This window comes from Lacerta agilis, chromosome 8, assembly GCF_009819535.1.
Source record: "Lacerta agilis isolate rLacAgi1 chromosome 8, rLacAgi1.pri, whole genome shotgun sequence".
In the NCBI taxonomy this organism is placed as follows: Eukaryota; Metazoa; Chordata; class Lepidosauria; order Squamata; family Lacertidae; genus Lacerta; species Lacerta agilis.
Genome location: NC_046319.1, coordinates 37,730,408 through 37,757,428, shown reverse-complemented (window position 1 = coordinate 37,757,428; position 27,021 = coordinate 37,730,408). Strand labels below are relative to the sequence as shown.

The 27,021-nt window shown below is 48.6% G+C and overlaps 1 protein-coding gene across 1 annotated transcript in view; it reads right to left on the bottom strand.

The window, feature by feature from the left end:
• PIEZO1 (piezo type mechanosensitive ion channel component 1) overlaps positions 1–27,021 on the bottom strand; it is a 112,663-nt gene that overhangs the window by 22,317 nt on the left and 63,325 nt on the right. Inside the window, exons 6-29 of the mRNA XM_033156988.1 lie at positions 24,396–24,567; positions 22,321–22,534; positions 19,568–19,739; positions 18,594–18,677; positions 17,685–17,769; positions 15,862–15,962; positions 14,910–15,170; positions 14,156–14,267; positions 13,223–13,401; positions 11,598–11,746; positions 10,505–10,684; positions 9,427–9,524; positions 8,741–8,904; positions 7,795–7,971; positions 7,398–7,523; positions 6,441–6,641; positions 5,592–5,796; positions 5,291–5,395; positions 4,581–4,734; positions 3,956–4,199; positions 3,594–3,690; positions 2,269–2,437; positions 1,622–1,711; positions 703–791 (exon numbers count right to left, since the gene is read on the bottom strand). Coding sequence (XP_033012879.1) covers positions 703–791; positions 1,622–1,711; positions 2,269–2,437; positions 3,594–3,690; positions 3,956–4,199; positions 4,581–4,734; positions 5,291–5,395; positions 5,592–5,796; positions 6,441–6,641; positions 7,398–7,523; positions 7,795–7,971; positions 8,741–8,904; positions 9,427–9,524; positions 10,505–10,684; positions 11,598–11,746; positions 13,223–13,401; positions 14,156–14,267; positions 14,910–15,170; positions 15,862–15,962; positions 17,685–17,769; positions 18,594–18,677; positions 19,568–19,739; positions 22,321–22,534; positions 24,396–24,567 — 3,628 coding nt within the window. The remainder of the gene's footprint in view (positions 1–702; positions 792–1,621; positions 1,712–2,268; positions 2,438–3,593; positions 3,691–3,955; positions 4,200–4,580; positions 4,735–5,290; positions 5,396–5,591; positions 5,797–6,440; positions 6,642–7,397; positions 7,524–7,794; positions 7,972–8,740; positions 8,905–9,426; positions 9,525–10,504; positions 10,685–11,597; positions 11,747–13,222; positions 13,402–14,155; positions 14,268–14,909; positions 15,171–15,861; positions 15,963–17,684; positions 17,770–18,593; positions 18,678–19,567; positions 19,740–22,320; positions 22,535–24,395; positions 24,568–27,021) is intronic.

Sequence of the window (27,021 nt, the reverse complement as noted above, 5' to 3'; positions counted from 1 at the left end):
AGGGGCAGGAGGGCAGATTTTGCCTGGGTAAGATGGGCAGCTCCTACCTAATGCTGCTCATGAACGCAGGCAAGCAGAAGCCTGACAGCCTCAGTGGGGTCCCATCAGTCAAAAGTGCAGTACGGCAGAGGCCCACCTCAGCACTTGATGACCCTTGGGGTACCTTCCAACGCTACAATTCTATGATAGGGTATGAACAGCAAAGACAATACTTCACTTTGAAAATTCAGTGTCAAAATGTGACACTGCAGTCAGAGGCTGAGAAAGACGCTTTGCTGAAGGAGCAATGTTGAGAGAGAAACCAAGAACTGTAAGACACACAGTCCAGTCCCCCATCTAGCCTCCGTTCCTAAACCCCAGCATTTGGGTGTTAAAAATTATGTTGTCTTCAAAAAGTGGAGACCACCTGACTGAGGATGAAATACTATTTGAGGATGAAATACTATTAGGGCAGTGAATTCCACGGGTTAGCAATGTGTCTCTGGGAAGATGAAGGTGTCCACACAGTCATGGAAGGTCACAGGGAAACCAGCGTCAAACTGGGTGTCTAATCATGAGTGTGCAGGCCAGAGAGGGCCCCAATTGACAAGGGATGGGGGTCAGGAGTTCAAAACCAGAAGAGTTCTCCAGCAAGGATTCCAGCACTTTGAAAGCCAACCCCCACCCCACCCCATACTCCCAGACCCAGAATCTACTTCGCACCTGGGCTCTCTGTCTCCAGGGTCTCTTCAGAGTCAGCTGCAGTCTGTCCTTGGTGGTACTTTTCTTGCTTGGCCCGGATCCGCTCCATCCTGCAGGCACGTGGCAATTTCAGGGGTGTGGCCCATTGTGCCCCCTCTGTCTGTTTTCCCACCCCCTATGTCTAGGTCCCATGTGATCAGAAAAGCAAGGGAGGACTCCCATGTCTCAGCCCTGTTATGTCCTTTCTCCAAAATCTCTAGTCATCTCCAAGTCGCTTGTGCCAGGAATCTGATCCACTCCATCTTACACAATGCTATCAATCCCCATCCTAGGGACCTCTGCACCCCAGCACCCATTTCTGCCTTCAGATAACTTCTGGGCAAGCCAGTTGCCCAGCATCTGGCAAACAAAAATGCCCCATCAGCTCCCCGGAAAAGACTGCATTGCGGCCATGCTATCTGCTGCGTAGGATTGGTTCTTAGAGTATGAGAGAGAGAGCCTGAAATAAGCAGCCCATGGCTGGCAGGCAAAAGGTGCAATTGTTCCATCAGGATAACGTCCTCTTTCCTAAGCACATTCCTTGCACTGGGTGACCAAGTACTGGAGGCAAAGGCGTAAGGTATCTAAGACCCTTCCCTCCTCAGCAGTAACTTCCCTTTGGTGCCAAGGGAAGATTCCTAAAAAGCCTATTTGCTGCTGGAGGGGTGGGGGCAGGAGATGAGGGGGGAGCTGGGTGGAAAGGAGGAGGCACTTGGCTTCCCACCATCCCTGGTCCCAGGGCTCCAGAGCGAGCGGGATAAAACTCTTGTCTCTTGTTCCTCCCAGCTGTATGAAATTCCTTGATCCCTGAGAACTGGGCTAGAAGCTGCTGAGGAGTACCATGCCCCAAGCTGCTGAACCAAGAAGATGCTTCTCCGCTCTCCCCACCCACAAAACTCACTGGCGCTTGAGCTGCACTAAGGACTTCTTTTCCGCCTGGTGGTGGAAGCTCATGCTCTTGATCATCCTGGCCTTGAAGAGAGCACAGCCCCTGCGGAGGAGAGACAAAGCGGTGGAGAATGGTTGGAGGAGACCCTCCCTTTGAGGTCACGGCTGGCACCAACAACCCTTTCTTTCCAGCACCAGCCTAAAATTTTGCATACAGGATAAAAGGAAGTTCTTCTTCAAGCAGTGCATTGTTAAACTGTGGAACTCACTTCCACAGGAGGCAGTGCTGGCCAGAAACTTAGATGGCTTTAAAGGAGGAGAAGACAAATTCATGGAGGACAACAGCCACTACCTCCACTGTCGGAGGCAATAATGCTTCTGAATACCAGTTGCTGGAAACCACAGGAGGGGAGAGTCCTGCCCTTGTGCTTTCCCCAGGGTTTCCCCACAGGCATCTGGTTGGCCATTGTGAGAACAGGATGCTGGACCACATGGTCCATTTGCCTGATCTAGCAGGCTCTCCTTGTGTTCTTGGCTCCTCCCAGGCAACCTGCAACACTGGGGAGCAGGACGGACACAGCTTTGCCGGTGACCCTCCAAAGACTGTCCCTCCCCAACTGTGTGCCAGATTCCCCCTTGCCCCAGCCCTTCCACACCCACCTGGAGGCTTGCAAGGCAGAGGCCTGGAGATCCGCCACAACATGCAGGAAATAGTAGCTGAGGAAGGCCCTGCGCTGGAGGAGCAGGAAGAAGAAGCAGATGCTGTCCCAGATGATGCCAGCTTCTTCCACGGGCAGCGAACAGTCCTGGTTCTTGTCCAGATCCTTGGCTGGCAAAGAAGAGGGAAGGGGTGGCTCAGCACACAGAGCAGCAGAGGGCAGAGGGGTTGGATCCTCCCGGCCTCAGGTGGCCAACAGGATCCTCCCTGCCACACACCCACATCCACTGGTCTGTGGGAAACGTGGTTTGCTCCTTGCTCTATTTTGGCTCTCCCAAATGGGAAGCCATGCTTCCCAAACCAGGAATGGGCCTCTGACAAAGAAATGACCCCCCATGCTCTCTCCCCGCTCTCACTTGCATCTTTTATAGCATGAGCTGGGGAGGTTGGAGCCACTTCTTTGCATTTTGGCCAAATCAGAAGCACAGCAGAATGCAAAAGTGGGCCCTCAAGTTCAGACTGTGTAAGATTTACTGACACCCCGCCTTGTGAGGAAGGGCTGTGGCTCAGTGGGAGAGCAGCTGCTTTGCATGCAGAAGGTCCCAGGTTTAATCCCCAGCATCTCCACATAACGCTAGATAGGACTGAGAAAGTGGGTAGCATGTGGGCCAGGACCATGTATCTCCCAGGAGGCTAATTCCACATCCTGGCAGGTGCAACCGAAAGGGCTCTATTCTAGCTGCCCTCCTGTCTTCCCACAGCTGACGATTGGACTGAAAGGAAGGAAAGCTTTTGGAGTGGAAAATAGGTCTTGTGCAAGTTCATATGAGATAAACTGCAACAGGCAGTATATAAATAAACGAATTAACTATCTATTTTGGGAAGCTGTTGGCTTGTTGGCTCTGAATTTGGGCACTCTTAAGAGATCGTAGCCAAATTTTGCACGATGGTCCCTAAGTGGATTTGGATACCATTGGAGGCCATTTTTTGACAGAACCTTCCCAAACTGCACTGATTTCAACCCCTGATTTCAAAACTGCAGTTTTTCTTTCTTTTCACAAAATTCACAAGCAACTCCAGGTACAAGGGGACTAGTGCTTCAATCAATCAATCAATCAATCTGAAAGGGATGCAATTCATAAGGGATTCATGAAGTTTAGCATGGTAGACTTTCAGCTGCCCTCCCAATACGCCAGCCCACTTTCCTTCAGCCCACCTTTTCCAATTCTGTACTCCCCCACCAGCCTAATACAGGAGGAAGTTGTGATGAAACCCAGAAAGGAGAGTGGGAGGCCACCAGCCACCACCTCCCATTGCAAATACTCACGGTCGTAGTAACCCTTGACAGTGCAGGCCAGGCTGAAGAGCTGGATCACCCAGCAGAAGTTGTTCTGCATTTGCTGGACGAAGACGCAGGACAGGAGCTAAGAGGAAAGAATCGCAGAAAGGGACACATAAACATGAAGGAGCTGTGTGCATTCCAGTCTGAAATTCAGGTGCTCTACTAAGAAAATCTGGATAGGTCAGGCAACCCCAGCTGCACACACACATCCCCAAACCCAACCTATTCTGCGTGCGTAATTTAACCTGCTTCTGCGGATCACAGTGAAGGCCAAGAAGCTGGGCAGAGAACTGGAAGAACTCTGCTCCCCACGCCACCCCGATATCACAATGGTGTCCCGCCCCTACCGCAAGCATGTTCTTGGCAACGATGACGGTCACGTTGTAGAGAATCAGGCAGTCCCACAGCATCAGCCGGGCTCTGAGGGGCCGGCGCAGCATGGCGGTGCCACAGAGCAGCAGGTAGAAGCAGGCCATCAGGTATCCCAGGCCAAAGACGCTGATGCGGTTGGCGCCTGCGACAAAGACGATGACCAGCACGAACCAAAAGAGGTAGCGGAACACACACACCTTCAGCATGTCAAGGTAAGACCTGGTGAGAAAGAGATTGGGGCGGGGAGAGGAAGTACTTAAGAAGAGGCATGCTAGATCAGACCAAGAAAGCAGAGCACTAGATGACCCTCAGGATGCCTGCAAACTCTACCATCTGTGATTCCCAGCAACTGGCATTCAGAGGTCTACTGCTTCCAGCAATGGAGACAGAATGTAGCCATCATGGCAAGCGGCGATTGATAGCCTTATCCACCAGGAATTTCACTACTCCAAAACCCATCCAAGTTGGTGGCTCTCATGACGTCTTCCAAGAAGCGAATTCCACAAGTTAACTAGGCCCTGTGTGAAGAAGTGCTTCTTTTTGGCTCCACCGTGCCCTGATTGCTGGAGGCCGATGGAGCACACAAGCTCTCTGTCTCACCTGCAGTTAACAAAGTTGGGCACCGGGTTTGGCTTCTCCTGCAGTGACTCAAGCTGCTCCTTGTTGTCACCGGCCAGTTGCACCCACTCTTCGGTCTGCTCGTCCACAAAGACCTTCCATTGCCGTGAGGCACAAAGTAAGAGGAGGAAGTCACCTACGAAAAGCAAGGCGGGTTTAAAGATAAATATCCAGGACACGTAACCCAGCGAGAAGGGTCATAGGGTTAAGCGACAGGGGCATGATTGGCAGAGGCACCTGCATTTTTGGAAATGGAGCGGAGCCCAGGAATCTCTCACGTCCTTTCCCAGGGGCTGCACCCAACACTCGTCCGTCCTTCTAAATGCTGCAGCTCACTAGTCCAGGATGGGGAGTCCGTGGCCTGCTAGGCATCCTTGGACTCCAGCTCCCATCAGCCCCAGCCAGCATGGTCAGGGATGATGGGAGTTGTAGTCCAACAGCACCAACAGCAGCCAGAAAGCGACAGGTTTCCCCAGCTCATTTACAGGAGCTGTTCCCGGTGCTGAATCCCAGTCGCTCTCAGACTCAAGATTCAATTGGCCATGCAGAGTAATGGGGCAAAGACTCCCACAGTGGCCCCAGGAAAGACTGGGTGTTGAATGCCGCAAGACCTCACTTTGCCGGGCTCACTCCGCCACTGCCTGCCACAGGGGAGGGTCGAAATGGCACAAGGGCAGTTTCAAAGTACTCACTCATGAGATTGATGGAGTTGGGCTTCATGTAGAAGTCTGGGAAGTACATCCACTTGATGAGAACAGAGTTGATGGGGATAGCATGGCTCCCCCTCCAGGGGTAGTCTAAGGGAGACAAGAGGGGGTGAAAATGCTGGCAAGTAGAAAAGGGCCCCTGCATAGGCACCTCCGTCTTCCCCAAACCCCCTCCCTGCAGAATGGGGTACAGAGGCAGAATGGTTTCTCTGCGAGAGATCGCCACACGCTCTTGGAAGAAGGCTCATCCTTCTAGACCTCCAAGGGGCCCAAAATTGTCACTTACCAATACAGAGTACTGGAGGGATACCAATGCACAGGAGGTATTGGAAGAGCAGGAAGAATGCCAGGAAGAGACAGTATTTGGGCCAGAGCCTGGCGATGGCATGCCGCCGACGGCGAGTCAGGATGACGACCAACCAGCAGCCGTGAAAGATCACCATGAAGTTCATGCGCTGGCCAATCACATTCACCGTCATCAGGAAGCAGATCTGGATAGGTGGGGAAAGAGGAGAGAAGGGAATCCGTAAGATGGTGGCTTTGGTAATGGGGGCCCCAGACAAGGAATGTGGGAACAGGGAGCCTGGAATAAAGCTCTTGTCCCAAAATGTGTGTGTCTGGTGTGTGTGTGTGTGTGTGTGTGTGACACCCCCTTCCAAGTTCAGACTGTATATAATTATATATTTTATGGCTGCAACCCACCCTGGAACCTTGTGGAGAAAGTTGGGTGAGAAATCCAATAAAATAAATAACTACTAGGCTAAAATAAATTACTGTATTTTTCCGTGTATAAGACTAGGTGTTTTACCAAAAAAAAAAAGTCAAAAATTAGGAGGCATCTTATACACGGATACATCTCCCCCCCATTTTCTTAAATCTGAGTCCCCCAAAATAGGGGGCATCTTATACATGGGGGTGTCCTATAGACGAAAAAATACAGTAACTATTAGGTTAAATACATTGCAAAAGTCTCCTTGGACAGCCTTGATGAAGGCTGGCATACTAATTTATTAAATAAAATAAAATAAGTAAGCAGATTTTGCCCCCGACTGGCAGATGATGCTTTCAACATTGCCCCACCACTCTGATTTCCAAGCTGTGCAGATAATCAAGACCTGTCAATACCCCCTCTCACCTCTAGGCCAAACTTGTAGTAGAAGTAGTTGACAAAGTATTTGATGCAGTTTAGCAGGCCTTTATCCAGGTTCTGACGGGTTGTATCCTCAAAGACTGTCTGGGTGACCGGAGGCAGCAGCTGGTGTTGCTTACGGTAGTATTCCTGGCACCGGTAGACAATGGCCTCGAAGACCAGCAGAACCAGCACTTGCAAATGGTTCTGGAGGAAGAGACAGACAGACAGACAGACAGACAGGGAGAAAAGAGATAGCAGAGTCTATTGACTGAGGTGGAGAGAAGCTGCAAAATAACAAACTTCCTAAGCTGGGATTCCAGGATGCCACCTTCCTGGGTTATGATTGCGGGTGGATGCTGAGGAACAGTCAAAATGATTAAATCACCCAGGTAGTGTTTGGGTATGAAGGTTACTGAGCCACCACAGGAACAAAAACAACAAAAGCACCACTGCAATTGACCATTGCCTTGACTCATCCCACATTTCCACAGAAGGAACTGAAGAAAAGGTTTCCCACCTCTGGTTTAAGTACTAAATTTTACATCTGTAAAATGTCCTGAGGGCAGTATAGAAATTTATTGTTTGAATGAAAATCCACAACTGTGGCAATGAAGCCAAAAAACATGACTGAGTTATATCAAAATGGTTGCCAACCTTCCTTCTGGATACAGCTTCCCCATCCTAAATAGCAGATCTTCCCAAATCATAGCAGATGCCAGAAGCGAAAAGAGTTGGAGGCACTAAGAGAGCTGGTGTGGTCTAATGATCAGTGTTGGACTAGGACCTGGGACACCAGGGGTTGAATCCTCACTCACCATGAAGCTGACTGGGTGATCTGTCTCTCTGAACCTAATCTACTTCCCAGGGCCACTGGAAGGATAAAATGGGGAGGGGAAGAACCATGTACCTTGAGCTTCTTGGAGGAATGCAATAAATAAATAAGATGGGTTGGCCACTCACCTGGATGTAACCCAGGTTGGGGTAGCCCTTTCTGAACCCAAACCAGTTCGCTGGGTCAACAGGATGCTGGTAGAGTGTTGAGTTGGCAATCTCCTCTGGCTGCAGATTGGTGTTGTTGGGCAGAGGCTATGGAGCAAGCAAAGATTATATCATTATTTGCATTGTAATGCAACAGTATACCTTAGGATACAAGAGATCAAAACTGGGATATTATATTCCTTCTAGTGTTGCAAGGAAAGAAAAAGCCCCAAAGATGGTGGGGGAGAATGCCTGACCCTAATCTCAATGGTCTGGAACAGAACAAAAATAAGAAATTTGCTGGAGGACTGAATGTCAGTTTTTTGCCGCCACCCAAAACACACACCCAGAGACAGGTTTTGGAGCCCACCTCCCATACCTTTGTGCAGTTATAGGAGTAATCTTCTGGGTTGACAATCTTCAGCTGATAAAGCATCTTGCAGACAATGATAATGCAGACCCAGATGGTGGAGAGGCATGAGGCCATGTGGCTGAAACGGCAGTAGGGGATGGCAAAGGCCCAAAGCACCATCAGCAGGAAGTTCATCACCGACACCTAGACGGGAGGAGAGAAGCAGAGGGTGCAGACTTGCAGGACAGGCTGTATGGCTACATACACACCAGACATTTAAAGTATAGTTGTATCTTGGAAGTCAAAAAGAATCTGTTCCGGAAGTGTGTTCGACATTCAAAACGTTCAGAAACCAAAGTGCAGCTTCTGATTGGCTGCACGAAGCTCCTGCAGTGAATCAGAAGCTGCAGAAGCTGCATCAGATGTTCGGCTTCCAAATTTTTTTTTAAAAAAATGAAAACCAGAACACTCACTTCCGGGTTTCAATCGTTCGGGAGCCAATTTGTTCGACAACTAAGGTGTTCAAAAACCAAGGTACGATTGTACATCCCCCCCCCCCCGCCCCAAGAAAAAGAATCTTGGAAACTGAAGTTTACCCCTCTCAGAGCTACAATTCCCAGCACCCTTAAACTACAGTTTCCAGGATTCTATGGGCATGGGGGAAAGAGCTTTAAATGTACACTGTGTACGGAGCCTATGTCTCCTTGCCCATTGGCAGTCATACCTGCAAAACGCCTGAATCTGGTGCACAGCTCAGTGTTCTGGCTTTATTTTCAAAAAGTATGTTTGCAGTCCCATGTTACAGAGAAAATACGTTGCCAGGATGAGCAGGGGCTAGGTGAGACTCACAACAGCCACAGAAAGCATCTGGAGGGTCAGAGGGGGCATGTCCCCTTCTCCATTCCCCCAGGGGATCCTCCTCCCTTCAGCAGAACTCCCCGGCTCAATCTCTCCTCTCCCCTTGCAGCCTCACCTCCTGCAAGGCCACCCAGACGACGTAGAGAGCCACCAATTTCAGGATGTGCAGCTCAAGCAGACGCAGGACGAAGAATCGGATGCGGCCAAGGATGCTGGAGAACTTCCTGCCCAGCACCATCAGGCGTTCCAGGACCAAGCCCCATTTGCTGGGCACACTGTCTGCAGTGAAGAAAACCGGGGGGGGGGGGCAGGGGACAGTGAGGCAGAGCTGAGAGCATTTCGCCTTGCTGGGTTTGTATGTTTCCCTCCCCAGCTTTGTGGGACCACACAAGACAGAAAGCGAGCCGAGAGAGACAGGCCAGTACAAAACCGGACATTCTGATGTGGAGAAAGCCCAACATTTCAATTGGTGATTTGTAAAGGGAAACGCACATCTGAACGAGTTTGATTCTCAGGGTTTGTGTACTTGTTTCCTCTTCCACAGGCACATCACGGCTGTAATGTGCAAAAAGTGGTTGTTGGGTGGGGAGAGAGGAGAGCGTAGGCCCTCTTTGCATTGGAAGACGAGAGGGTGGAGGAAGAGAAAGAGAGAGATATCTTGGAGACAGGAAAAGGAAAAGAAGAAGAAAACCTGCTTGTAATTTTCCACTTGGATGCTTTAAATTCTGGACAGGTGAGCTCTGTGCTTTTCAGGGGCCTATTTCCCCACTACCCGCTGACCTGAGAAGACCTTCTGCTTACCCTCGGAAGCAGCATCAACTTCAGCTTCTGGCTCCTGGTCTTTGTCCTCACCGTCCTCAGACTGCAGCAGAACACGACTCCCACTGGCCCCTTCATTCCTGCAATCCAGAGGAGTGGCAAAAAAAGAGGAAGATCAGACTCAGGGCAGACAGTTTAGCCCGGGGAAATTCCTGGCGCTAGAAAGGCAACCTTTCCCAAGTATAGGACAGGACGCCAGGGATTTAAGCCAAAGCTTTTCTATAGCAGGGATGGGGACCCTGTGGCTCACTTGGTATGGTTGGACCACCCCCACCCTCTTCCCTAGGCAGGTACATCTTCCCCTTCACTGACTCAGTGGCTTTGGAGGTGGTGGTGGGGTTTCAGCAGGGGCTGAGCTAGCAATTCAAGAAGGGACAAATGTTCTTCTTGCATTGCTTGGCTTCGTTGCTGTGCACTGAAAAAGCAGCTCCCCTTTCTCAACACACTGTGTGTGTGTGTGTGTGTGTGTATACAGGTGAAACTCGAAAAATTAGAATATTGTGGAAAAGTCCATTTATGTAAGCAATTGTTTTCATTAGCTACTGGAGTTTAATATATGAGATAGACTCATGACATGCAAAGCAAGATATGGCAAGCCTTTGCTTGTTATAATTGTGATGAATATGGCGTACATCTGATGAAAACTCCAAAGTTGAAATTGTTAATTTGGGGTTCTCATCAGCTGTACGCCATAATCATCACAATTATAACAAATAAAGGCTTGACATATCTCGCTTTGCATGCCATGAGTCTATCTCATATATTAGTTTCACCTTTTAAGTTGAATTACTGAAAGAAATGAACCTTTCCACAATATTCTAATTTTTCGAGCTTCACCTGTATGTATGTATATGAGAGAGAGAGAGAATGGTGTAATTATGTGCATGTTTTGGCCACACACACACACACTTTCTTTTTCATTGACCTAATGCTATTGCTAGAGAGCTGAGAGCCAGATAGCCTTGCCTCTCTGCTGCAAATCAGTCAGGGATCCCCGTCTCCTTTCTGCCTAGGAGTACAAACCACCACAGTCTGTCGTCAGAGGGACTGCATTACATACCCCAATGCGTGTGAGCCATAGACCCCCAGCGGAATGACATGCTCCAGGTCAGTGATGCGCATGAAGGGGCGGTGGAAGTAATGCAGCTGCAGGATGCAGGCCAACAGGAAGAAGCCCGGGATGAAGATGCTGGAGAAGAGCTCCGAGACGCTGAACTGCTCCAGGCCCAGATCACCCAACCTGGGGAGAGGCAGAGGGGGAAGCACATATAAATGAAGAGACATTGGCCAGGGAGACCAAGGGAGGTGCGAGAGACCTACAAAAAGGTGGAAACACAAACATCAACAATGCAGGGACACACTTCCCCTACAAGAAAAATGTGCAATACTGTTGGGTTTTCTTTATTGGGGAAAAAGCGGATTGAGGAACGGTGAATGCAAGACAAACCTGCTGGATCAGGTCAATAACCCATCTAGGTCCAGCATGCTGTTCTTAACAGTGGCTGGCCAGGTGCCCAGGGGAAGCCTGCAAACTGGACATCAACGCAACAGCATTCTGCCCACCTGCAATTCCCAGCAACTGGCCCCCAGAGGCATAATGCCTCTGACAGCAGAAGTAAAACACAGCCATGTTGTCTAGTAGCCGTTGATAGGCTTTGTCTAATTCTTTTACAGCCATCCAAGTCGGTGGCCCTAACCACCTCCTGTGGGAGTGAGTTCCACATGCCCTGCGTGATCATAGATCCATAGAATTGGAAGGGAACCCCGAGGATTCATTTAGTCCAGCCCCCTGCAATGCAGGAATACACAGCTGTCCCTTATGGGGAGCAAACCTGCAACCATGGCGTTATCAGCACCACGCTCTATCCGACTGAGCATTCCAATGGTGTCGGACTACAACTCCCATAATTCCTGATCGTTGGTTGTGTGGATGGGGAGCATATTGGCTTCATGCCCTGGTAAGCTTCTCACATGCATGCGCTCTACAACTCTGAGAAGCAAGATGGTGGACAAGATGAACCTTTGGTCTGGCCCAGCAAAGCTCTCCTGACTTCCTTATGCTAGCAGAGACTTTGATTTCTTGGAGACCAGAGTAGCAAATTTCCCCCATGAGCCTATTCCTCCAGCGGTCCTAAGGGTGCGGGGAAACTTACTGCTCATTAGTTAATCCTGTGAAGTTCTTCCAGTACATGGGGAAGTCCTCGAACTGGAAGGTGTAAACGGCAATGAGCACCAGCATCGTGTAAGCCACCACCAGCCACCAGAAGGCCTTCAAGAGTTTCCGCCAGAGACTGTAGTACACCTGCACAGAAAAGGGTGGTGGTGTTAGGGGAGGAGAAAGACCCACAAGGCACTCCCACCTGTGTCAGGATACTCCACACACACACCCCAGCTGGTTCACCAGAGGAGGCAAATCCCAGAGGACGCAAAGTGATGGGTGCCAATGAAAGGCGCAACAAGAGATCAATGTTCTGAGTTGTTTGCTCGTCATATGCCAGGGGTGGGGCAAGCTGTGGACGTCCCGATGATTCTGGACTCCAACTCCCATCGCTCCTGACCACTGGCCATACTGGCTGGGGCTCATGGGAGTTGGAGTCCAGAAGCATCTCTAGGGCCACAGCTCTCTCACATGTGCCACAGGGGAACAGAAACAAGCTCCACTGTCTGCCATCCCAGGCTGTGGGCTACCCTGGCAGCACTGAAAGCCCTTGTCCTGTATGGCCCTGAAAATATTTATTTCAGCAATTTGTATACCACTTAATCACAGTAGTCTATAAGTGGCATACAGGAGATCCAACAAAGGAAGACTAAGAGTGAGTTAGCTACAATAAAAAAGACTTCAGTAATCACCAGAATTTCAACAGGGGTGGGAGGGACTGTCTGATGTCAGCTAGAAGAGAGTGCCAGAATACTAAACGCATGACTCCTAGGGGATGCAAGCCATGCGTCTGAGCCATGGGAGACCACGACAATAACTCCCTCAAAGACCTCAGTGACTGAACATGGATAGAAGCGATCAAGTGGTCCTCATGGAACCTGGACTTTGTAAATTGAAACAAGAGCACCGAGGTAACAGTAGAAATATCCCACATCAGGGGTGGGGAAGTGGATCTGACCAGCAGGCCAGATCATCATCTCCCCCAATTGCAACTGATCAAACCCATTTTCAGTTGTGTAGCTACCTGCCCCATACCTGACATCATCAGGTGCAGGGAAAGTGGACACAATTTGGCTGAAATGGCCTTGCAGGCTAAATGAGGAGGCTGAGTCGGATGAATTAGGATAGCTGGTCAAAAGCTCCCCCACACTGCTCTCCTGTAATTAATTGCCAGGCTCAAAATTAAGCCCCCAGAGACTATTCTGAGAGGCAAGAAAGACTCCAACCAGTTGCCAGCACTTTATGATAACTACAAAAAGATCTTGGACAGCTTAGTAAGAAGTGGCAGACCAAGGAGCTTTGGGAATATTAAGCAGTCAAAAAGAGGACATGTTCCAGGACACCTCCAGCAGTTTAACTAGAGCATCACCTTGAAATCTTAGGGTTTCCCAATACAATCTTTGGGGAGTGGAGCAAGTCTCTTCCTGGAAGGAAGAGCTATAGAGCTCGCAGTAGAATGCAGAAGCTCCCAGGTTCAGCCTCCAGCAGCTTCAAAAGATTGGACAGAAGCTGATGAAGCAAACCTTTTCCTGCTTGGGACAACGGTCTGACTCAATATCAGGCAGCTTCCTCTGCTCCCTTTCAAGCTATGGCCCTGGGGCCTCTCCAACCCAGCCTAACCTGGAAGAGGGTGAGGCAAAGGAGGAAGAGGAACATGTAGACAATCTTGTAGACAACCAGGCGTCCGGCAAAGCTGACCACGATGAACATGCCGGCACAAACCAAGATCCAGAACTTTGCGTAAAAGGCCATCACGTGCGCCCCCAGGATCTTCAACACGTCTCGCTTGTGCCCTGGCCCTGAGAGGGGAGAGGATAAAAAAAGGGTGGCTCAGAATCTGAGGTTGCAATAATAGAATCTGGGTACTCACTCACGTGCTGGCACACAATGGGGATATTCCCTCACAAAACTGCGTAAAGTTCAAGGTCACATTATGATAGGAAGACAAGCTTCTCTTGTATTTTTCTCCCACTCCCTGTTCAACAAAGTTAGTGTCATGAGCTGGAATTCAGGGCCATCATCTTTGTGGTTTGGGGCAAGGAAAAGGAGAGGAACAGCCTCTTTCCCCCCAAGAATGGACCATGTGGAGCATCACCCCCATCCCACAGAGTTCTTGCCTTCCTGAGATGGAAATCCTGGCCCATAATAATAAGGTGGGCCACAAGGGAAAGGCAACTTGTACATGCCCAGGAACAGTCTCCATATTTTTCACATTACAAATGGAACGTCTGAGGAGGAATGTAGTCCCAAAGACAAGGTTCTTCATCTGAGCTTTACCAAAGTCTAGCCAAAACTTAACTTAGGTTTAGGAGAGCACAGCAAATGCTTTGGAACAAACTGCTTACAGGCCCATCCATGGGAAGGATACAGAAAACACAAACACAATTCATGCAAAGGCTTTCCTGAAGCTAAACAGGCGTCAGTCTGGTCTGTAATCTGGGTGGGAGGACCGCTGGGGTCCCGTTTACGAGCAGAATAGGATTAGCTTGTTTATGAAGAATTAAACAAAAAACAGGCCAACTGACCCACTGGTCTTGGCTCTTGCATTCTCACCTGAGTCTGAAACTGTCACCTCCACCAAGGGGGCAGGCAGTTGCTTCTTCTTCAGCAGCTTCTCCTTCACGAATTGCCTCACCAGAAGCCAAAAGGTCAGGGTGAAAAGGAGCTGCAGGCAAAGAGGGGGAGGCAGCGGGTTAGAGTCCTCATGCAAGGGAACAGTGTTAGGTTTCCATTCCAGAACAACAGGACGGGTGCAGAAAGTCATTAGGGGGAAATTCAGGGGGAAAACACAAACTGGGGAAATAAGGGCCTCTCCTGCACTTTGGTTTTGTCACAGATCAGTGCTGATTCCAAGCGCAAGAATCACTGCAGTGTCCTGAGCTGGCTGTGCTGGAATCGGAAGCCCGTGGCCCTCCATAAATTGCTGGACTACAACTCCCATCATCCCTTCCTACTGGCTGCGATGGCTGGGGCTGATTGGAGTTGGAGTCTGGGAGCAATTGGAGGACCGCAGGCTTCCCATTCCTGTGCAAGAACATCATGGAAGGACAAGATCACATCCTCTGAGGACCACAGGAGGAAAGTCTCCCGTTTCAGCATCTTGTGGCACAAAGGTAGACACAGGACAACACCAACGCCACTTTCAGCAAAACATAGCCCCAACAGTGGGAAAAGAGAGGGGAGAAAGCAGGAAAGAGGGAGAGAGAAAGGCTGGAGACAGACAGACAGACACACACACACACACACACACACACACACACACACACACACACATAAAGGACAGAGATGGTGCACAAATGGTGCCTACCTTGGCTCCCAGGTGCAGACAGGGGTAAACATACCACACCAGCCCCAGCTGCTGCAGGGGCATAAAGCCAACCCTGGTGGGCAGCTCTGGTTTTAGGTCCATGCCCCAAACATACTGGAGGCTGCAGAGAGTGATGCCATAGAGCAGGATGAAGGGCGAGCACAGCATGGCAAAGTGGTGCCTGTTCCGAACAATCCAGATGAGGCAGGCCCAGAGCAGCAGCACAAACGTCAGCCAGCTGTGATAGGTGATGCTCCACACCTGCAAGGAAGGGAAAGCAAAAGAGTCTCTGCCATGTGCTATATATGGCACTACTGGAGATTTATTGCTTTAATTCATTATCTGCTGCTTTGGAAAACCGGTATAGCTGGAAAAGGCAGATACAAGGCCTGGAAAAAGATAAATGCATGACCTTGTGCAAAGGAGCTAAAGATGCCAGGAGTTCCTTGGCCACACAGGCAGGAATAACAATTATATCTTGCTGGGGGTGGTGGAGGGGCGACCCAACCAGGACCACCACAATGCCTATCACATGAGAAATTAACTTGGCAGTGCAGGGAACCTCAGGCAGAAATTCACAGAGACAAATTCCGGTCCTGAATTATTACTTATGCAAATACAAAAGATAAAACACGCCATCCACCTGCTACGCAACTCTCCTTCTGGCACTTCTCTTTAGTTCCTGTTTTGTAATCTCGTATTGCAGGATTTTAGAATATGTATCCTGAAGTGGAAGAAGTGGGTGGGGCTGGAATAAGTCTTTTAAAAAAACAAAAAACTATTGGGGGGGTTTCATTGTGATTAAGTGCTTGCTGCGTCAAGAGCCGCTCTCGAGCCCTGTTCCCTCTTTTCACCAACCCCCTCTGCCACCCGTGCATCTTGCTGCTGTCCTCCTTTGGCCCTACCACCCCAACCTCTCCCAGGGCATGGCCCAGGTGTCCCTGCTTCTTACCATCATAGCAATGAGGGCACAAACGTAACTCTGGTTCATGACGACATGGCCCAGGGAATGCAGCAGCAGCTTCTCCTTGCGGTGCTCCCGTTTCCTGGTGGCTACAAAGGAGGGATTTTGAGGGCATCGTTCGTTCGTTCATTCATTCATTCATTCATTTAGAAACCGCTTCAAGTTTTAGAAAATCTTCAAGTGGTGTACAACAACAGTGGTTCCCAAACTTTCTCCGCACCCCCCACCCCATGGACCACCTGTAAATTGCTGAGGGTCTTCGAGGACCACTTCAAGACATCAGCCACTGGCCTGATCCTGCAGGGTGTTCTTATGTGCTAGATAACCCAGTGTGGATGGGGGCAATGTGAAAATCAGGGCAGGAAGGATCCAGGCCTCCAAGTCAGAAAAAAACTCCAGCCTTTGGAGCCAGATCTTGTGTGTTGTTTTCCAGAGCTAGACTGGGATTACACACACCTGGGCCATGAGCTTGCAAGGAGCACTTTTATTCCCAAGAAATCGGGGCAGGTTACCAATGTAAGAGAAGCAGTACTGTCCCTGCAGTGCTGCCTTCTAACCACCAGGAGGAAGCACTGTCTCATGCCAACCCAGTCCCAGGTGATTCCAGGACAGTTTAATGCCAGGTAAGCAGCCTACGCAACGCTCAGTGCCAAAAGTAGTATTCAGGATGAGCTCAGAGAAGGACATTGCCTTCCAGTCTCTTAACTCTAGGACACCAGGAACTGTTGAGCAGAGCCGAGGGCCCTCACCACCACCAGCAAAGACTGGGGGTGCTTCCAGACTGTTTCAATTTTTTGGGTCGGATTCAGTTACACGACAGCAAATTCAAGTTATGTAGTTATTTGCAGGGCCTGTGCAACAGACCCACTTCAACCTCCAAAAACTGGACTTTTTGTGATAAGGAAAGCGTCGGGAAAATGCACTGGAAAGTGTGGGATAACATTTGCTTGATGAATGCTCAACAAACAGTTTGTCTGGAACTGACTTCCACTAAGAACAGAACAAGAGCCTGGAGTTGGGTGAGGCCAAAGGCCCAGCTAGTCCAGCATCCTGTTCTCACTACGGCCAACCAGATGCCCCAGGGGAAAGTCCACAAACAGGAGCTGAGTGCAGCAGCAACACTCTGGTGAATCCCAGTAACTGGCATTCAGAGGCTTACTGCCTTTGACAGTGGAGGGGGAATTGCAGCTAGCAGCTTCTGATAACTTTATCTTCCATTTTAAAAACTCAGTGGGTGAATTCTGCTTCCATTCTGAACCTGACCAACCATATTTTACTGTGCATTACACTGATATATGGCCCTTCCTCCATGGAGTTCAGAGCAATTTCCACATGGGTTTCCCATCCCAGACAGATCTGCTTCAATTGAAACACATGACTACAAGCAGGTGCTTCCAGATCACTCTGAGCCCCTCCGACTGACTACTGGGGAAAGATCACAGGGATCATTTACCATCTCTCGCTAGCAGGAGACTTGGCTCACATGCAAATGCAATCTAATGAGACATTTGATCTTCAAGCATCCTTGACAGAGACCTGGATGGCTGATAGGCTAGGCTGGGTTTGGAGCGAGAGGGTTCTGCCTTTCAAAGGACAGTTGGGCTGGATGTTCCCTTTCCACCATCTGATCCTGTGCTATGCAGCCATTGTGGACTGTGTGTAGTTAAGAGAATGCAGAAGTTGGCAAAAGGGAGGAATATATGAAGGAAGGTAGGAAGAAAAATTTGCAAACTGCTCTGAATTCAGAAAAAGCAATGCAGAACAGTCCCTGCAGCCTCCTTGGCTCACCAGAGCACAGCCGCAACCCTTACCTGGCTGCTCAGTCTCCCCAAGGACATGCACAGTGCAATCCTCAGCATCAGCACCAGATGCCTCTGTCTCAGAAGTCAGCATTGGCTGTAGAAGAAAGCAGGATAAAACTGTTGAGGCAAATGGATGTTTAATAGGCATCAACATCTGGATAGTTCAGCAAGCAGCTCAAATCTTGGAAGCATCAGGATAAGGAGGGCACGTTCCGGAGGTGCAGCCACACCAGAAAAACCTCAGAATCTTGTGGCACCTTAAAGGCTTAACCAATTTATTGTGGGCAGGGATGTAAGAAGATACCGCCTTGCCCTATATTCATCCCATGCTGCTCTGTTTCTGTTCTGCTGCAGTTCGTCTTCTGCCAACAACTACATTATTCGTCTCACTGTTTACTGTGGTGAAATTATGCATTTTATGTAATTTACGCAATTAATTACATAAATTATTTGGCAATTTCTTTACATCCCCAATGCAAAGGAAATGCAATACAAGTCGGAGGACAGGACATAATCAATTTATGGAATGAAAGCAACAATAATACCAATCATATTCACTGGATTGATTTTTTTGGGGGGGGGGAACCACCAACAAAAAACTACCATGTCAGAGACAAAAATTCTAGTCCTGTCTGCTCTCAATTGGGCTAGTTTTCTGTTTGAAGGGAATTCTGTATCTCTCTCGGCTTTTTTTAAAAGTTCTATGTAGGAGGGCACCAAAAAAAATGTGATTCCATACCTGCAGTTTGAGGTGGTGCAGTTCTCGTTCCTTTCCCTGCTTCCCAGTGCCAAGGAGTAGCAAGCCCTGCATCTGCTCAAGGCCTGGCTCCTGAGCCTTTAGGGGCTCATTTTCCCTTTGTCACCAGAGATCCTTAGCAGCCCCAGCCACCTCACACAGCCACCCTGTGGGCACCTCACCTTAGCATCTTCTGCCAGGCCATCTTGGTCTGCGGACCAGTTCTCCAGCTCCAGAAACTCGGATGTTGAGCTTGAAGCATCCCTCTATTTTTGTTTTTACAGAAGGAAAAGGAAAATAAAGGAAATAAGAATGCCATTGGGACTGTGCTATTTTAAGTGGAAGGAAGGAATGATCCTGGCAACCCTGGGTTGGCTTCCCCAGTCCCTAGCAAAAAACCCAACCAGTCCAACCCCCCACTGATATGTGGTTGATTTTCAGATCGTGGAGTGGACTAAGTACATCCAGATCCCTGCTCAAAACTTCTTCCACAGGTACAACAGTCACATTCAGAATAATAAATATCTACAGTTTTCATAGCTCTACCACTGAACTGAAGACCTTCCTTCAAAAATAAAGAGTTTAGTCCTCATGATTTGGAGTAAAGGGCTCATAGAAAATAAGAAGCTGCCTTATCCCAAATTGGACCATTACTCCATCTAGCTCAGCATCATCTGCCCAGACTGGTAGCAGCTCTCCAGTGCTTCCAGGCTGATGCCTCTCTGTGCCCTTCCTGGAGATGCTGGAGATCAAACCTAGGATCTTTGGCATGCAAAGCAGGTGTTCTGCCACTGAGAAAGGTAGGACTCCCCAAGTTATAGCTGGTGAGGACTGAGGCTTAGAGACAGCACCTTCTTTAATGCCGTCTGGGAGGGTTAAGGCCAAGTTGGAGATCTGAATGTGAAAGATCCAGGTCATAGCTCTTAACGAGTGCTGTACTGCACATAAACAAATGCCCCTATTTCCACCTCTCCCTTTTTGTGACTAATGAAACACTATCCAAGAATGCCACTGGAACTTACTTTCTTCTGCACTGGGTCTGTTGCAAGCAAGTCGGGCAGCTGAGCCAAACAAATTTCTCCCCCATCCCTAACAGCGTGGAGAGTGTCCAGACAGGCAGAGTCAAAGGCAGCAACACCAGTCCAGCAAGGCTCACCTGTGCATAGGAGTGTGACCTGCGGAGCTTCACCAGGGTGGCCAGGACATAATACAGCAGCAGGAGGATCCCCGGGTTGACATAGACAGGCCAGGGGAGACTGACGTTCAGGAGCAGCGCATTGGGCTTGCTACAGCCCACATGGAGGACGATGGCTTTCAAGCCAAACAACCTACAGGGGAACGGAGGATGAAAGCAGTGGCAAGGCTCCGCAACACCCCAGGTGTTAGGCTGGCTTCCCCCCAACCCCCCCCCCTCTAGTGACTGACTCCAAAAGCAGCTCCAGAATCACCCCAGCTAAATTCGCAAGGAAATTCCGCCCCAGCTGGTGGCACTCGTTTGTTTATTTTGTTTTATTTGTTTCATAAAATTCATACACCCCTTGATTGTAAAGAAAATCTCAAAGCAGTTTACGGAAAGAATGAAACAATAAAATTATTGATTAAAAAAACAGTTAAAAGCAACTAACTAGAACATTAATAAACAATTAAAAACAGTGATAGATTTAAAACAGATTAAAACACATGTCAACATTCTGCATGTCTGGATAGCCTTGTCTAAACAAAAATGCTTTTAGCAGGCGCCGGAAGGAGTTCAGGGAAGGTGTCTGCCTGGTGTCACTGGTCAGAGGGGTCCAAAGCTGTAACGCTGCCAGTTCCGTAGAACAATGTGGATATATATGGGGGAAGGCAGTATCACTAGTTGGTAGTGCCAGCAGGAGAAAACTTTGGTATTTTGATGCTCACATGGATGCTGGAGATCCCAAGCCTCACTCACTCAGCTATTAATTTCAGTTGCTGGAAGCCAGAGGAGGGGAGAGTGCCCTCTTGTGCTCATGTTCCGCTTGCTGGTTTCCCACACACACCTGGCTGGTCACTGTGATATCAGGGTGCTGAACTAGATGGGCAATGGCCTGATCCAGCAGACTCTTCTTATGTTCTTATGATACATGGGAAGCTGGCATACCAGTTCAACAGTGCCCACTCTGACTAGTAGCAGCACTCCAGGTTCTCAGGGAGAAAAGGGTCTCTACCACCTGCTACCTGTTCAATGCTTTTAACCCAGAGATGAGGAACCTACAGTGTGGTGTAGTGGTTAAGAGCGGTAGACTCGTTATCTGGGGAACTGGGTTCGCGTCTCCACTCCTCCACATGCAGCTGCTGTGTGACCTTGGGCTAGTCACACTTCTCTGAAGTCTCTCAGCCTCACTCACCTCACAGAGTGTTTGTTGTGGGGGAGGAAGGGAAAGGAGAATGTTAGCCGCTTTGAGACTCCTTTGGGTAGTGAAAAGCGGGATATCAAATCCAAACTCCTCCTCCTCCTCCTCTTCTTCTTCTTCTTCTTCTTCTTCTTCTTCTTCTTCTTCTTCTTCTTCTTCTTCTGTCCTCCATCTGTTTTTGGATACCAGCTCCCACCATCTGTGACCTCCGGTTGGAGCTGGCAGGAGCTGGAGTCCAACAAGATCTGGGGGTGAGGCACCAATGTTGCCCCGTCCCTGTTTTAACTGCAGGTGTCAGGGACCGAACCTGGGATCTGCTGTATGCAAAGCAGGAGCTATGACCCTGAGCTATGGTCAACCTAAGGCTCAAAAATCAAGGTGGGAAACTAAGTCGTCTCCCTGCCCCGGGGCTAGTGACAGATACTGCCCACCCACAAAGCATGCTAGGTAACCATGACTTCTTCCAAACCATGCTTTCTCCTAGGATCTAAAGGACTTGCAAGGTTTCTAGATTTCATAAGGCTGTGACAAATAGCTGTGCAGTGAATGTTTCTTTGCTATGTTTTCACAAGCATTCGCTTTCTCAAATGAATTGTTTGCTGGCAATGAACCACAAAAGCCACAGGTAAGGTTGCAAAGAATTGAGATGGGAAACTGCCCCAGACTGGCCAGCAAAAAGGACTTTCCCACGGGAAACCTGGCAAGGAGTATAGAAAGGGCAGCAGACACCTGCAGCCCATCTTAACAGAGATGCCAGGGCTCAGGAGGTTCAAAGTGACCGAGGTGAAAGCTTTGATCCTGCCTTTCAAAGAGAAGGAGGCCTTTTCTCTGGTTGCAGAGGTGTGGCTAAGAGTCCTTCTCAATCTGTTGAGCTCTATGTGGTTAATCCCAAAGCACCGTGGGCCCCTGAGATCAACAATAATGGCTTCTGGGAAGCTGGTTCAAAGGAGACTGCAAACAGGTCTCCAGGTTGTTCCAATTCCACTTTGGTCTGGCTCCTCAACTTTCAAAATGTTTGGAAAGAGAGAAAAGAAACTGAATGGACTGGATTCTCCCAGGCGATCCTGGTGGCTCCCTTCCTGCCTCAGGTTGGAAGGGGTAGAGTGTGAAAGTGGATGGACACCCCAGAGTGAAACTTGCACCGAACTTGCCTAGCAATGGGAGATCTTCGTGCTTTAGTTAAGAGGAAGAGCCAAGCCACCCGGCACCTGCCTTGAGCCTGCTAGGCTCTTCCACCTGCCCATTCACTGCATCAAGATTGGGGAACCCCACACACAGGCTTAATTGAGATGGCCACCCCTCTGCCATGTTGCCTACTGTACACCAGATATCATACAAGTATGTTCTCTTCCAGCAACCTGATTTTCTGAGGGGTGGGGTGGGATTTTTAGTTGACGTTGTTAGACAATTGGGACTCAAAACCACTTGATTCACTGCAAACCACACAGAGCTCTACTAGCTGAGCATCGCTGACACAATCCTGGCATCCTACTCTCCACCTCCCTCGGGCCATTCACAACTATCGCCCACTTACCGTGCCCAGAGGCCAGTGGGTGGAAGGACGCTCTGGATGAAGGGGGTCTGATAGCCATAGAGGCAGATGAGGTGGCCTCCAGCAAAGACGTCCACCATGACACACAAGGTGTTGAAAGCCAGGCGGCTGACGGGGAAGTGGCAGGCCCACCAGGTGCAGAGGCCGACAAAGAGCAGGTAGTACACACTGGAGAAAGCGGAGGGCAAGGTGATCCCTAGGATGCAGACAAGGAGGCAGCAAAGATTATTGGCATACAGCGGGTTGCAAGGAACTGCTTTGGGGCTGAGGGGGTGAGCTCTGCATTCCAGTGTTGAGCAGGGCTATTTCCCACAGAAACAGAGGCATGTCACCTTCCATTTCTCCATATACTGTCAAACCTCGGTTGTCGAACATAATCCGTTCCAGAAGAACGTTAGACTTCTGAAACGTATGACAACTGAAAACTGAAAGCGGAAGCCTCAATACAATAGGGAAACTCAAAACGGAAGCTGCATAGCACATTCAGCTTCCAAAAATCGTTCGAAAACCAGATTTACTTCCGGGTTTTTGGTGTTCAGGAGCTGAAACATATGATAACGGAGGCATCTGGGAACAGAGGTTTGACTGCACCTTTTTTGGGAGGGGGTACAAAGTTTGCACAGAGGAGAAAAGCTTCTCAATCCCCTTTGGAGTCTTTCCTGGCTGCAAAATGCAAAAAGTCCTTAGGAAAACCCATCAGCGTTTCAGTGCAAGTTTCTCCTAATATACGCACTTCATGAAATTTTGCCTCAAATTAATATTTTTGCAAAGCTTATTTCCCTTAGTACCGTATTTTCCGGCATATAAGACGACTGGGCGTATAAGACGACCCCCAACTTTCCCAGTTAAAATATAGTGTTTGAGATATACTCGACTGCAGATTCTCCACCCGGCGTATAAGACGACCCCCGACTTTTGAGAAGATTTTCCTGAATTAAAAAGTAGTCTTATACTTATATACAGGTATTTCCCCAAATATAGGAACCTTTGAATGCTTTTTTAAAAAAATATTTTTTATTCATTTTTTAAGAAAAAAAGAAACATACAAACATAAAAACAAACAAAACACAAATATTTCTTATATAATCATAACTTTGCTTAACATTGTTGGGTGACTTCCCCCAGTCCCCCCATCTGAATTTCATTACCAAACATTTTAGACAATTCTCAAATAAAAAGAAAAATACAAAAGATTAACATATAACATATATTTGGGGGGGAGGACCGGGGGAAGTCACCCAACAATGTTAAGCAAGGTTATGATTATATATGAATGCTTTTTTTTAGGCGTTACCTTAGCATATGATTTTTCATATGTGTTACAGTCAAACCTCGGTTGTCGAATGCAGTCTGTTCCAGAAGCCAGTTCGGCTTCCAAAATGTTCAATAACCGTGGCGTGGCTTCTGATTGGCTGCAGGAGCTTCCTGCACTCAAGCATAAGCCCTGTCAGACATTCGGCTCCCAAAAAACATTTGAAAACCAGAGCATTAACTTCCGGGTTTTCGGCATTCGGGATCCGATGTTTGACTGTACAGGTGAAACTCGAAAAATTAGAATATCGTGGAAAGGTTCATTTCTTTCAGTAATTCAACTTAAAAGGTGAAACTAATATATGGGATAGACTCATGACATGCAAAGCGAGATATGTCAAGCCTTTATTTGTTATAATTGTGATGATTATGGCATACAGCTGATGAGAACCCCAAATTAACAATTTCAACTTCTGGGTTTTTATCAGCTGTGCGCCATAATCATCACAGTTATAACAAGCAAAGGCTTGACATATCTCGCTTTGCATGTCATGAGTCTATCTCATATATTAAACTCCAGTAGCTAATGAAAACAATTGCTTACATAAATGGACTTTTCCACGATATTCTAATTTTTCAAGAAAATTCACAGAAGTGCAAATGTCGAAGGACAGCTGTGTTTTGGCTTCTACATTGTTTCAGAAAGCGCAAATCAGGTAGATTAGCCTTTAAACACAAACTGAGATCAAATTCCTCTCCCTCCACCCCAAATCCCTAAATGTGGGTGAGTCCCGTTCTGCTCCTACCTGCCAGTGCTAGCAGCACAATAGCCAGGATTTTCCCGACGGCCATCAAGAGCGAGTGAGCAGTTACCCGGAGCCGGGCAGCCAGCCGCGCTTGCTGCCTTGGGGAGGCCTCAGCCGGTGCATGGGCTGCTCCTCCAGGCTTTGACTCATCTCCATCCACAGCTGCTTCTTCCTGAAGGGGGAAAGAAACATGTGATTACAAACCAGATGCCACAACACCAAGGATAGCTCACCAGCCACTAGCCTGACACAGTCCCCTACACAAAGCTTACTGCTCCTCCAGTTAGTGGTGCCAACAAAAATGTAATTTTTTAAGCAGATATGGGGTTGCGGGGAGAGAGTGAGGTTTAAATCTGCCCCCCCCTCAGCCCAGTGTCCAGGTGGGGAAGCAAATCGCTTCCTGTATGGTCTTTGATAATCTGATGAGCAGGGATGGGACAGCAACTGATTTGCACAGATCACTTGAGCAGGAGACTGGCCACACTCACTTCTGGCCAAACTGACTGCTGGCATGTGGACTGGCAAAGGGTTAATGTGGCCCTCACGCCTCTGCAGTACAGGCAGAAGAGCCCAAAGCAGTTTCTTTAGAGCTGCATTGCTCTGAAGATTGCACTGGGGGGGTGTCTTGGGGTCTCTCCAGACATCTGTTTTATTGTGCATACATTGTGATTTGTGGGTATCAGCATGGTTATATGCAATCCCTCTTTCAATGCTTTTTTTGCACCTTCAACAATTTCAGGGCAGGAATCCCCCGTAACTTACTGCTGAACTCCTATAACTTTTCATACTGCAGATGTTCTGGGGTTTGTTTATTGTTTGTCCTGCTTTTGTTACGCCATAGCATAGGAGCGTGTCCCCCCCACATAGCAACAATGTGGTAACATGGGGGAAGCATCACAGAACTAATAAAGTGGAACGATGTGTGGATGGTCTGGTACAAATCCACCACAATTGCATTATTATTATTGTGCCGGCAAGTGACATGCTGCAGAATGCACCGGCAAAAAAATCCCACCAGTCTGGAAAGGCCCCTAAGTTGCTTACTGGTAGCAGCAAAATGTACAGTAGTGGAATTCCGGAAGAGGAAACAAACACCCACACCCAGAAAGCTGCAGCGTGGGAACCATTACTGATGGACAAGCTTGTTGAGTCACTGAGAAATTAAACCCTTGATCTTTATGGAGTAGGGCCAGAGCTGCAGATAACTTGGTATTTAGAACACACACGCAAAACTGCTTAGAATTCAGCAATAGCATCAACAGAAGGCCAGTTTTTGTCTCTGCACAATGCAGCGGCAGAAGCACAAAATCAACTGAACATACACTTGGGGGGGGGGGGGAGAGAATGCACTCTGAAATAAAATGTAACTGCATGATTTCTCAGAGGTGATATATGTCCTGGAATGCCACTTGCTGGCTATCACAAATGGGGAGAGAGAAGAGTGCTCTTCCACTCAGGTGCTGATTGTGGGGTTCCCAAAGGCAACTGGTCAGAAACTGTGGGAGCAGGGTACTAGACTAGGTTGGGCCTGATCCAGCAGGGCTCTCCTCAGGCTTTTAACAGGACAGTCTTATATACATTGGTACCTCTGGCAGAGGTCCGTTCTTAACCTGAAACTGTTCTTAACCCGAAGCACCACTTTAGCTAATGGGACCTCCCGCTGCCACCGCGCCGCCAGAGCACGATTTCTGTTCTTATCCTGAAGCAAAGTTCTTAACCTGAAGCGTTATTTCTGGGTTAGCGGAGTCTGTAACCTGAAGCATATGTAACCTGAAGTGTATGTAACCCAAGGTATCACTGTACAGGCTTGTTTATGTTCATGAGATTATATGTCAAAATATTACACCAGTAATGTATCCTGCCATGCAAAGCCACGGATCTCTCTAAAACAGAAAAGTAATTTATTGGAAGGGTGCAAGGGCAGAGAGCGGAAACAGGACCAGCCCCACACTGAGCAATGGTTGTAGAGGCAGCTGAAGCATAGCTAAGGCCTGGGAATTAGATACCCCGACCCATCTCTGCCTAGCACAGGGAAAACAAACCTGCTTAGAGGGATCGCTTACATTCCCCTAAGAACAAGGTCAGGACAAATTGACACTTGATCTCCCTGTTATAACCCGCAACAGCCACCAGGGACTGGATGGAGAGGCCGCGGGAATGTGGAAGGTCCTCCCTCAAGTGGTCTGTAAGCCTGCTTCCCTCCTTGCCTTCTGATCAGCAGCCAGAGCGTGGCTTCTTAAGAAATCCCCTGTGCTAAATTTAACTGGGTGGCAGCACAACCATGTGCAGGTCTACCCAGAAGGAAGACCCACCAAATTCCAGTGACCCTTCCACATCAGCGTAGAATCATAGAACTGTAGAACTGGAAGGGACCCTAAGGGTCATCTAGCCAGAGCCCCTGCACTGCAGGAATCCCAGCTAAAGAATCCTTAACAGGTGGCCATCCAATCTCTGTTTAAAAACCTCCAGGAAATGAGCCTCCACCACCTTCTGAGGGAGTCCGTTCCATTGTTGAACAGACAGATTATGCATAGAATTGTTTTGGATATGAAATTATCTTAATTGCTGTTACATATGATTTTTTTAATGGTTAAATTGCTTCATCGGAAGTGATCTATAAATGCAG